The sequence below is a fragment of the Danio rerio genome, chromosome 16 (assembly GCF_052040795.2).
Source record: "Danio rerio strain M-AB ecotype USA chromosome 16, GRCz13ab, whole genome shotgun sequence".
NCBI lineage: Eukaryota > Metazoa > Chordata > Actinopteri > Cypriniformes > Danionidae > Danio > Danio rerio.
Window position 1 is genome coordinate 13,135,084 of NC_141036.1, and position 12,195 is coordinate 13,147,278.

The 12,195-nt window shown below is 36.0% G+C and overlaps 1 protein-coding gene and 1 long non-coding RNA gene across 3 annotated transcripts in view; one reads left to right on the forward strand and one right to left on the reverse strand.

The window, feature by feature from the left end:
• The window catches only part of LOC147840189 (uncharacterized), a 30,434-nt gene that overhangs the window by 2,797 nt on the left and 15,442 nt on the right, over positions 1–12,195 (reverse strand). The gene's annotated exons all lie outside the window — the stretch shown is intronic.
• The window catches only part of cacng6b (calcium voltage-gated channel auxiliary subunit gamma 6b), a 44,559-nt gene that overhangs the window by 617 nt on the left and 31,747 nt on the right, over positions 1–12,195 (forward strand). For both annotated transcript variants that reach the window (XR_015511140.1, XM_087286806.1), the window contains exon 2: positions 6,676–7,434. Coding sequence is in view for 1 of the 2 variants with exons in the window: in XM_087286806.1 (XP_087142932.1) it covers positions 7,077–7,434 (358 nt within the window). In the remaining variant the exon portion in view is untranslated. The remainder of the gene's footprint in view (positions 1–6,675; positions 7,435–12,195) is intronic.

Genomic DNA, 12,195 nt, shown 5'->3' on the forward strand with positions numbered 1-12,195 from the left:
AATTTATTGTATTATAGAGCTGAGACTGTTTTGACAGAGTTGAGGTAATATAAAGAGCTGGGATGGAGGTGGAAACGATCTCTGTGGGTTAATTATAGCCTGTGCGTTACATTTCCAGGTCATGTTTAGTGTTTTGACGGTATGTTGTTTCTCAAATGACTGTAACTTGCTCTGTAACATGACTGAATATCTTCTACTGAATATCAGTGTGTTGTTGGACTGCTAAAGTTCTTCATCTGTATTTTTATCTTGTTTTCTGATTTACAGTGCTCAGCGTATATGAGTACACCCCCCACAAATCTCTCATTTAAATTAATATTTTCTATAGGATGCTTAAGAATATTATATTTGTGCATAGTTGAAGCCGAATCTGGAGCTTATGAAACAAAATAACTTACAATAATGGTTCAAACATCAGTAGCCTAAATATATATGTACACAATTTTGTTGAAATGTTGTAGCTTGTAAATTTTTTTTGCAATATTTTGCTTGAATTTAATTGTATTATCTTTCACTTTCTAAAGATTTACTGTGACAAAAACTTTTGTTTAATAAATATATCTGTTTATTAAATCTGTTTTGTTCAAATACACCACTATATGTTACCCTTATTTACTGAGAAATGAATAGAAAGATTAATTTTCAAAACGGGGTGTATTCATATATGCTAATATCTTCATTCATTCATTCATTTTCTTGTCGGCTTGGTCCTTTTATTAATCCGGGGTCGCCACAGCGGAATGAAACGTCAACTTATCCAGCAAGTTTTTACCCAGCGGATGCCCTTCTAGCCGCAACCCATCTCTGGGAAACATCCGCACACACATTCACACACACACTCATACACTACAGACAATTTAGCCTCCCCAATTCACCTGTACCGCATGTCTTTGAACTGTGGGGGAAACCGGAGCACCCGGAGAAAACCTACGCGAAGGCAAGGAGAACGTGCAAACTCCACACAGAAACGACAACTGAGCCGAGGTTCGACCCAGCGACCTTCTTGCTGTGAGGCGACAGCACTACCTACTGCGCCACTGCCTCGCCCATGCTAATATCTTGAATTTGATATTTGGATATAGTTTCTCTTTCTCACAATTTGCATTTTATGCGCAGAAACTTACTGTTTTATATTGGATCCAAAATGTTTTTGAAACAATTCTTTTACACTTTTTCTTCACAGATATTAAACACAGTACTATTGTGAAGTATTATTATAATTTAAAGTCTAAATATGTTTTAAAATTTAGTTTATAATTTCAATGTTGAATTTTGAGCACATTCCCCAGTCTTCAGTATCACTTGATCCTACAGAAATCATTTAGATATGCTAAATAATGCTCTATAGACATTTCCTCTTTTTAAATTGTAATCATTAAGAGGGAAGCCTTTTATCCCAGATTCTTGATGACATCTAAGACATTCTTTAAGAAGTCTTTACTCGTACTTTTCATTAATACCATTTAATAATTCCATTTTTTTTGTAAAGATATAATAATAATAATAATAATAAAATAATAATAATAATTAATAATAATAATAATTGCTTACATTTATATAGCGCTTTTCTGGACACTCAAAGCGCTTTACACATTGGAGAGAATCTCTTCATCCACCACCAGTGTGCAGCATGCACTTGACGCGGCGGCAGCCATATTGCACCAGACTGCACATCTCACACCAGCTGTTTGGTGGAGAGGAGACAGTGATCAAGCCAATTATGGTATGTGGATGGTTAGGAGGCCACGATGGACAGAGGCCAGTGGGCAAATTTGGCCAGGAGGCCAGGGTTAAACCCCTACTTTTTTTTTGAATGACATCCTGGGATTTTTAACGACCACAGAGAGTCAGGATCTAGGGTTTAACGAATTATCCGAAAGATGAATCTTAAAAGTACCTTACTGATCTTAAACCTTTGAATAGCAATACAAACTGATTGCAATTTGCCAAGTAGGTAAAAAGAATAATATTTAATAAATGTTATTTGAAAACAAATATGATCTCTAAAGTAATTATTTATAATATACACTTTTTGTTAATTATTAACTTTTCAAATAACCATAATTATCATTAGAAAATCATTTATTTTAGCTGTGCTTGTTTTATGCTGATTTTAGTTAAATAGACTACTATATTTTTAAACATCTTAAAATTTATACCATAATTTACTCAACCAACTCAAACAATACATCGTAGCAAACTACTAAACATGTCAGTAAAATCTCTAAGTTAAGTTATTTTCAACACCAGAAATTAGTCGGAGCATAGATCAATGTCCCATAATGCAATAGCAAACCATAATAAATAAAGAAGGAAACACCAGCAAATCCAACACAATCTCACGGCAATTTGTAACATTTTCATTTAGTGGCTAATTCGTATGAATTCGTACGATCTAATTTGTACAATTTAGTAAGATTTGCTCATCCCCCGATGATGGTTAGGTCACGCCTCCTTTTTAAAATCGTACAAATTCGTACGAATTAGCCACTAAACTGGCAAAATGTAAAATACTTACGTTTTCTCGTGAGATGAGGCTGGCAAATCACAATTTACTTGTTGGGACTTGTAGAGCTAGCTGGATTTGCTCTGCAATGTTTGGACTTTCAGACTTTCAGACTTTCACCACACTGAATTTCATCACTGAAAACTGGATTGACACAGTTTCAATTTACTAGAAGTTTTATGTTTAGCTGCTTTGACACAAATTGATATTGAATACAGAAAATACAACTGGTTCGAACCTCGGCTCAGTTGGTGTTTCTGTGTGGAGTATGTTCTCCTTGCGTTCGCATGGGTTTCCTACGGGTGCTCTGGTTTCCCCCTACAGTCCAAAGACATGCGCTACAGGTGAATTGGGTAGGCTAAATTGAGTGTGTGTGTATGTGTGAGTGTGTGGATGTTTCCCAGAGATGGGTTGCGGCTGGAAAGGCATCCGCTGCGTAAACACCTGCTGGATAAGTTGGCGGTTCATTCCGCTGTGGCGACCCTGGATTAATAAAGGGACTAAGCCGACAAGATAATGAATATAACAACTGTAGTAAAATATAGAATACATACTAATTAGACTCGGACTAAACTTTATTATGTCGTTTAGGGAAACTAAAATTTAAGCAAGGTGCTATTAGACAGGTGATGTTTTATGTACACATTACCAAAATATTGCCACACAACACACAATACATCATTTTTTAGGTGCATCTCCCTAATGGCCTAATGCCCACCATTATAAAAGAATTTCTAATTCTGTTTGTCCTGCAAATAGGAACTGTAAAATGACGCCCTGATGACAGCAGCTGAGTACAATGGGTGATCCTGGGTGCATAAGATAAAATACTTACGATAAATTACCAATGGGCCAGTTTGGTTAAAACCGATGATCTTGCCTGCTGCCTTCACAAGGCTACTCAACCTGTTCTTATTTGACAGACTCAGATTACCGTACTAAGCTACAATGCAGAAAGTTAAAACGGATTCAATAAATTGTTAAAAAAAGTGTCATCATAGAGGTAAAATTATGATAGCTATAATGATAATAACTATTAAACTAATAATTCATCCAAAGAGATCAATTCTGCCATCATTTACTCACCCATTACTTATTCCAAATTATGTTGAGTCTTATATTATTGAGCTTTATAGATATTTTGAAGAAAGTTGGAGACCTGTAACCGTTGACTTCCATAGCAAGAAAAACAAATACTAGACGTGAATGGTTACATGTTTCCAACATTTTTCGATATATATATATATATATATATATATATATATATATATATATATATATATATATATATATATATATATATATATATATATATACATATATATATATATATATATATATGCATATATTCAACAGAATAAAACAATGATTCTTGGAACAATGGTAAAATGAAATGATGACAATGTTATTTTAGGTGAACTGTCCCTTTAATTATAGTAACTGATTTTGCAGTATTGTTAGCACTTTTTACAACATATTTCCAGAGGTTTACTTTAATAGCTAGCTTTAAGCGCAATAAAATGCATTACGTGGTGTGTTTGTAAGTGCATACCACTACAAATTTAAGTATAGCCTTGTTTCTAGTCTTGTTGTGGTCTTATAGCTCCACTGTGGGTGATGGTCTTCAATGAGCCTTGCCCTGTAGTGCAGTAATAACCACTTTAGAGCCTCCGTCACACATGAATTAACACCTACTGCTCCACCTGGCTCTTCACTTCGCCTTCATACTCATACAACCTCCATCTTTTTCGTCCCTGTCTGTATTTAGGAAACCAGAGCGGCGCACATCTTCAAACTCTGTCCATAGGTCTAATAGTTCCCTGTACACGTAATGCTGGGGTATTTGTGCAGCCTTAAAATGGCACAGATCAAACAGGCTGGGCTAAAGCATGCCCGGCTATGCTGGTATGTGTTGATATCTTGGAGTCGCATCTGGCAGAGCTAATTCTTAGACAATGTGACCTAACAGTGGTTCGTATTAACCTTCTGTGAAAGCTTATACTGCCTGTTTGGTTGATGAACAGTGGACAAATATATAACAACATTGTTTTCTTGATTCAGCTGTTTGCCAAGTAAGCCTATGTTAGGTAATCAGTGCTGTCGTATGTGTAATAACAAAAAATAAGGCTTTGTTTCTTAAATATAAGTGGAACCAATTTACTTAAACTTAATATGTTAACATAAAATGTATGGTTGCATCTCATTGAAACTAAAATTAAGTTGAAATGTACACTTACTGGACACTTTATTAGGTACACCTTACTAGTACCAGGTTGGATTCCTTTTGCTTTCAGAACTGCCTTAATCCTTCATGGCATAGATTCAAAAAGGTACTGGAAATATTCCTCAGAAATTTTGGTCCTTATTGACATGATAGCAACACACAGTTGCTGTAGATTTGTCAGCTGCACATCCATGATGCGAATCTCTGATTCCACCACAACCCAAAGGTGCTCAATTGGATTGAGAAATGGTGACTGTGGAGGCCATTTGAGTACAGTGAACTCCTTGTCATGTTCAAGAAATCTGTGTGAGATGATTGGCGCTTTATGATATGGCGTGTTATCCTGCTGGAAGTAGCCATCAGAAGATGGGTACACTAATGGACCCAAAGTGTGCCAAGAAAATATCGCCCACACCATTATACCACCACCACCAGCCTGAACCGTTGATACAAGGCAGGATGGATCCATGCTTTTATGTTGCTGACGCCAAATTCTGACGCGACCATCTGAATGTGCAGCAGAAATCGAGACTCATCAGACCGGACCAGATCATGCAACATTTTCTAATCTTTTATTGTCCAATTTTGGTGAGCCTGTGCGAATTGTAGCCTCAGTTTTGTGTTCTTAGCTGACAGGAGTGGCACTCAGTGTGGTCTTCTGCTGCTGTAACCCATCCGTCCGGTTGGACGTGTTGTGCATTCAGAGATGCTATTCTGCATACCTCGGTTGTAACGAGTGGTTATTTGAGTTACTGTTGCCTTTCTATCAGCTGGAACCAGTCTGGCCATTCTCCTCTGACCTCTGGCATCAGCAAGGCATTTGCGCCCACAGAACTGCCACTCACCGGATATTTTCTCTTTTTCGGACCATTCTCTGTAAACCCTAGCAATGGTTGTCGCAGTAGATCAGCGAGTTCAGTTTCTGAAATTCTTAGACCAGCCCATCTGGCACCAACAACCATGCCACATTCAAAGTCACCTTTGTTCCCCATTCTGATGCTCGGTTTGAGCTGCAGCTGATCGTCTTGACGATGCCTACATGACTAAAGGCATTGAGTTGCAGCCATGTTACTGGCTGATAAGAAATTTGCGCTAATGAGCAGTTGGTGTACCTAATAAAGTGGACGGCGAATGTATGTTAGTATGAATCATGTTTCATATCATTTTCTCCCTCAAGAACTTCCTTTTCATTATAAATATCAATGTAGTAAAACAAACAAAAAAAAATTTGAGATACTCTAAAAAACATTTGTTAAATTGCTTTTAAATAACAATTTTAACTATTATTATTTTTCAGTTAAACAGAATGTAAATGGGGTAATAAGTAAAATGTTTGATACATGCACATGTATATATGCAGACACACACAGTTGATGTAAATGTTAATTATTTTTCAAATATTTTTTTTAAAAGTTTTTTTATAAATTGTAAAATTATTTTACTATTACGAAAGTGTTATTTCTTTTAGTTTGGCAGGAATTAATACAGTTTTTGAAGTCCTTTTAAGGCCAATACTGCTAGCCCCCTTAAGAAATAATCTGTTTGTCCAAGGACTTCATATTTAACCCTAGTTAATCCTTGATTAATTAGCAATTTATGCTAAATACTACCTTGCAAAATAATGAGTAAAATATTATCTAATGTCGTCATGGCAAGGACAATATTTAAATACTTTCTAAAATTAAATGTATTATTTAAATTAGTCATTAAAATTAAAATGATTTTAGATTTATGACTAGAGTTTAGTTTTAGTTAACCTAATTACCATAATTACAAATACCCAGCATCAATGTTGATGTTTTAGGTCATTCACAAACAAAGAAATCTTGTAACATTTAATAACTGAAAGAAGATTTCTGATGAATTTATCCAGCTCACTTTTTGTTGTATCTTCTATTCTCTATCTTTTGATTACTTGTTTTTTTCTTTTCTTTGTTTCCTGCAGATTCATCACAAATTGGAATACATCATCACATCGCAGCTCTTTAAGGCCTCAATCCAACTCTTATTGAGTTCCTTTTTTCCTCCCACCTTCATTATTTCTGTCTAGTTTGCTGTCAACCCTCATCGTGTTTGTGGACATCCGTTAATTCCCAGTCTCCGCTCTTCGGAAATGACCCCCTGTCACTTGATTTTCTTGCACATCAGGCTCGTTTTAAGTCACAGAATGCTGTAATCCACTTCCATCTTCTGTTCCCTTTTTTTAAAGCTTTCTATAAATACTCTTCTCTGCGTTTTTCTCTTTCTGTTGTTACTATTATTATTATTTTTGCTTTAATTGTTTCTACTTATTTCCCTTTTTCTCTGGACGTTTTCTTTCGGTTGTTGTAAAGTGTTGTGGCTGCCATGTGGTCCAACTTTTTTTTGCAACAGGACGATGATGGAAGAGGTGGCATGGGTGCGTTGGGTGGAGCTGGCAGTAAAAGTGGGCGCACAGGTAAACGGGCAAGGCCTCCTCGAATGAGTGACAGTGAGGAGGGCAAGATCAAGCTGGCGTTCTTTTTGGTCCTTATTGGAGTGACGCTGACGGTACTTGGCATGGGCACGGAGTTCTGGGTGGAGCTTTCCCAGCCAAAACACTTCAGGAACAACCAGACATGTGAGATGGCGCATTATGGTCTGTGGAAATCTTGTGTTCGCACACTGTGGGTGACAGATATTGACCCGGAGAGGGAGAGTTGTGGACCTGCAGAGCTGCCTGGAGGTGAGCACACTTATTCACTGTTTTAAAGGCTTGGTTCACCCCCCAAAAATACATTCTGATAGTATTGATAAATACATTCAATCTTCGAAATACAAATATTAAAAAGGTATTTTCCAAAAATAAAGATATTTTGGATGAAATCTGAGAGCTTCCTGATCCTCCATAGACAGCAATGGTCCCAACCCGTCCTAAAACATCCTCTAAACAGATCATATTCCATCAGTGGTTCAATAACAATTTTATTAAGCTACAAAAAAACTTTTGTGTACACATAAAAAAAAAATTAATGGGTCTTAAGGAGTCAATCTAGGGCCATATATACTTGCACAATAAAAGAAAGTTTTGCAAACAAAAATAAAGTATTGAGCAAATAATAAATAAATAAATAAATAAATGCAAATCTCCAAAAATCACAAAGCAAAAAAATTTTTTTTGAGAATAAAAATTAATTTTTCTATCAAAAATAAAGAACTGCAAAAGCAAAAATTAAGGTTTGAGAAATAAAAATGAAATTAGCAAACAAAAAAAGAACTGCAAATAAAAATAAAGCAGTGCAAAAAAACGAAAAATTAGCATTTTAATAAAAAACTATAAATATTTGCAAAATTTGTCATAGCATTGCCTTTACAAAACCTGTCCAGTCAATTGCAGTGCTCAATTTGATTCGACTGTGAGTTTGCGATGCTTTTTTCACTTTGCACTTAACGTTTTTGCGTGTTTTACATTGTGGTCCTGATTTGACAAGGGGGCAGAGTCACAGGAACTTGGGTGTTTTTTTACGGTCTGGACCTACCTCTATTTAATTTTTGAAGATTTGCATTGATTTATTTATTTTTTGCTCAATACTTTATTTTTTGTTTGAAAATCTTGCTTTATTTTGCAAATATAAATATAGCCCTATTTTGAAATGATGCGTACGCACAAATGCATGCGTGAAATGTGCATGCAAATGTGTTCACGAATAAATCATGATCCATTAACACATTTGTGCTAAAATTATTCTAAATGAAAAAATTGAAGAACTGATACCACACGTACACAAAAATCATAGTAAACGCATAAAGAACCCTGCATATAGTTAGATATGTTATTCACAGGGTGAATAAAAGTAACTAGACATTCATTCTTCATTTTCCTTCAGCTTAGGCCCTTATTTATCATGGGTTGCCACAGCGGAATGAATCGCCAACTATTCCGGCATATGTTTTACGCAGCAGATGCCCTTCCAGCCACAACCCAATGCCAAGAAACTCCCATACACTCTGACATTCACACACAAGCACTCATACACTGTGGCCAAGTTAGTTTATTTAATTCACTGTGCCACCTAACTAGACATATATATATATATATATATATATATATATATATATATATATATATATATATATATATATATATATATATATATATATATATATTTATATATATATATATATATATATATATATATATATATATATATATATATATATATATATATATATATTGCCAATTTTGGTGTTAATGTGCTGTGTTAATAAAACAAAAAATTATATATATATATATATATATATATATATATATATATATATATATATATATATATATATATATATATAAATCATCGTTAATCTACTCTCAAAGTTAAGTTTGGAGCTACGTCTATTCTATGCAAGCTATGATGACATTTAGGGCGGATGTATACTTGGCCGAATTGCACTGTAGGGGGCGAGAACGAGTCTGAACCTGTGTGTATTCCTACTGTGAAAATACCATATCAAATGTAATGTGCTAACATGGATACAGTTGACTAGAGTGAATCTGATCAATGTTGGCTACACATCTTACTATCAGGCACCTGTAGAGTTAATGCGTTCGACTCGATTAAAACATATACAAATAAAATGGATCAGGTGCTTTTTAAAATGAAAATGAAAATCAAACCGGTGAGTCGTCTGACAAAAGAGTGCCCTTCTGAATCAGATCAGCAGGATGCCCCTCTGGATCTTTCATACTTCAAAGACCTTACTGACTATGTTTACATATACATCCTATTTGCCTTAATCGACAGTAATATAGTTGAGGTGTTTACGTGAAGTACTTTCATGTAAGAGTTTTTTGTAATTTTTGGTGACTTTAACTGCTGTTTGGCAGTTTCACTTTAACTCATGAACATTTTATTCATGGCGAAACGGTGGCGCAGTAGGTAATGCTTTCGCCTCACAGCAAGAAGGTTGCTGGTTCATGCATCAGCTGGATCAGCCAGCTTTCTTTGTGGAGTTTGCATGTTCTCCCTGCGTTCGTGTGGGTTTTCTCCGAGTGCTCCGGTTTCCCCTACAGTCCAAAGACATGAGATACAGGTAAATTGGGTAGGCTAAATTTTCCGTAGTGTATGAGTGTGAATGAGAGTGTATGGATGTTTCCCAGAGATGGGTTGCAGCTGGAAGGGCATCCGCTGCGTAAACATGTGCTGGATAAGTTGTCGGTTCATTGCACTTTGGCAACCCCAAATTAATAAAGGGACTATGCCGAAAAGAAAATGAATGAATGAACATTTCATTCATGCCCCTGTGACAAACTGGGATATTAGACGCAAATAAGGAGTAAGGACTGGTGAGAGTGTTATGGAATTTAATAACGCACGACAAGTGAGAAAGAAAAAACTTCCCCATTTTGCAATGTGTGTATCTGTGGTCATTTATTGAAAGCCGTGTGTGTGGATCTTGTCGGAAAATATGGCGAAAAGTCCTACATGACGGTAATAGTTTGATTGCGGTGTTTACTTCAATAATGCCACTAATACATGCATACTCCACGTCTTAATTCCATTTCTGTTTAGTTCAGTTATGACTTTAGTCAGATTAGGGTAATCAAAAATGACAGTTTCAAGCTTATGGAGGCCTACAGTTCAAAATTCATGTTTAACTGAATGAACAGTTAATCAACACAAGTACATCTTATTGAACATCATTTATTTTCATCTGCAATTATCATAGTAGGACAGTTTCTCAAGCAGTTTGTGATGCATTTTGGAAACAGGAGATGAGCTCCGTCTAACGTTCTCAATTACTTACTTTTAGTAATTATTTGGGTAGCACACATATTCTGAATGCCTTCGGCAGAATTCAAATGAGCCATTTGATCTAGATTAAACTAGATTAAAAAAAAAAGTTATCTATGCCCACCTATATTTGAGGTCTAAACAACAATCAGCTCTTTATTCTTGTATAGAGGATAATTATTCTGTCTTAGCTTGTGTTTGGAGCCTTGACAACTGTGACTGCATCTTTACAGTTATGTTTCCTATAAGTGATGAATGAATGTTCAGGTCCAGATCACACCAAACAAGTTTTTTTTTTTGTTTTTTTTTTTGTGGCGAGTGACACCTTTTTAAAAATGTTTTTCTATTGGCATCAGTTGTTTTGTGCTCTGTTCATTGTGCCTTGCATTTTGACAGAACACTCTCTGTGCCTGGAACTGAAAAAGTAAACACTCTGCAGAAGAAGTATTACTTTTAGTAAAAGGACTTGAACTAACCTCGTGCAGGCAGACACTAATTTACAACATAGCCATGTACTCCAAATTCACTAACAGAAGAACAGGCTTAAGAACAAACTCATGTGAGTGCCTGCGCACGTTTCATGAATCAGGCAGAAAGATTTTGTGAGAAGTTCAAATGTGCGTATAAATATTTAAAAAGTACGCAATTATTAGGAAATGAGACCCAATTTCTTTATTCAACAGTTTTTTCTCCTTAGTGTCAGTATAGGGGTGCGCATTCACACCCACTGTGCACCGATGTATATCTCGGATGTCTGTGCTTGACTTCTTTTCTTTTAAACAACACAGGCATATCCAAGGTAGACTGTATGTGTCTACAGTACCTGTGACAGGCATAAAGAGGCATAGAATTTTGGCCCAGATTTGGCATAAATCTGGCACAGCAGGCATTTATCCAGCACTGGCATACAGCATGTGGGCCAAACATATGTGGGCCATGGAAGTTTGGCCTATCTTGACCCACATTTAAAATTCATTTTTTTATTTTTATTTTGCAAATTTTTTTATTTTTATAATTTGCAAATAAAGAAAAAAAAATTCTACCAATCAAATCGCTTCAAGAAAAAGCACACCTATAGCACGCCTAAAGAGCAATGATTCATGGGTTTATCAATTTTATTGCAGTCGTGACACACTAACATATCTGGCCCAGTTCAGGCTCAGTTATGGGTTATTAACTTGGCTAAGACTTGGCCCAGATATGGTCCATGTTTGGCCTTTGTTTGGAAGCCAGACTTGGTCTAGTCATGTACCGTAATTCACTGCGGCATGTGGGCCAAGCAAAAGCTAATTGTCTGGGCCAGAGCTGGGCCCGAAAGAGGCATGTTTTGTTCAGTCTAATGCGGTGTTGTGCTGACTGATTAGCATCTGACTTGAAGCAGTGCATGATGGTTCATGATGAAAATTTGTCCAATTGATATAGCACTAAGGGCATGTGACTGTGATGTTTACCATAAAAGTGTTTGGGCAGATTTACTGATGGATTTGCTCTCCAGTGTTGAACCTTCAGCATTGTAATTAAAAACCCGCTGAACTGAACTAAACTGAACTTACGCTCTGAAATCTGGACTTTACTAGAACTTCTATATAAAATAAACATGAATTGAATTGAAGTGTGCATAATTCATGTGATTCATGTGTATTCTGGAAAAAATTGGCTCAGTGTCAACTCAGCCAATCACTGTAGACAAGAAAGAAATAAGAAAGTAGTGACTGCAG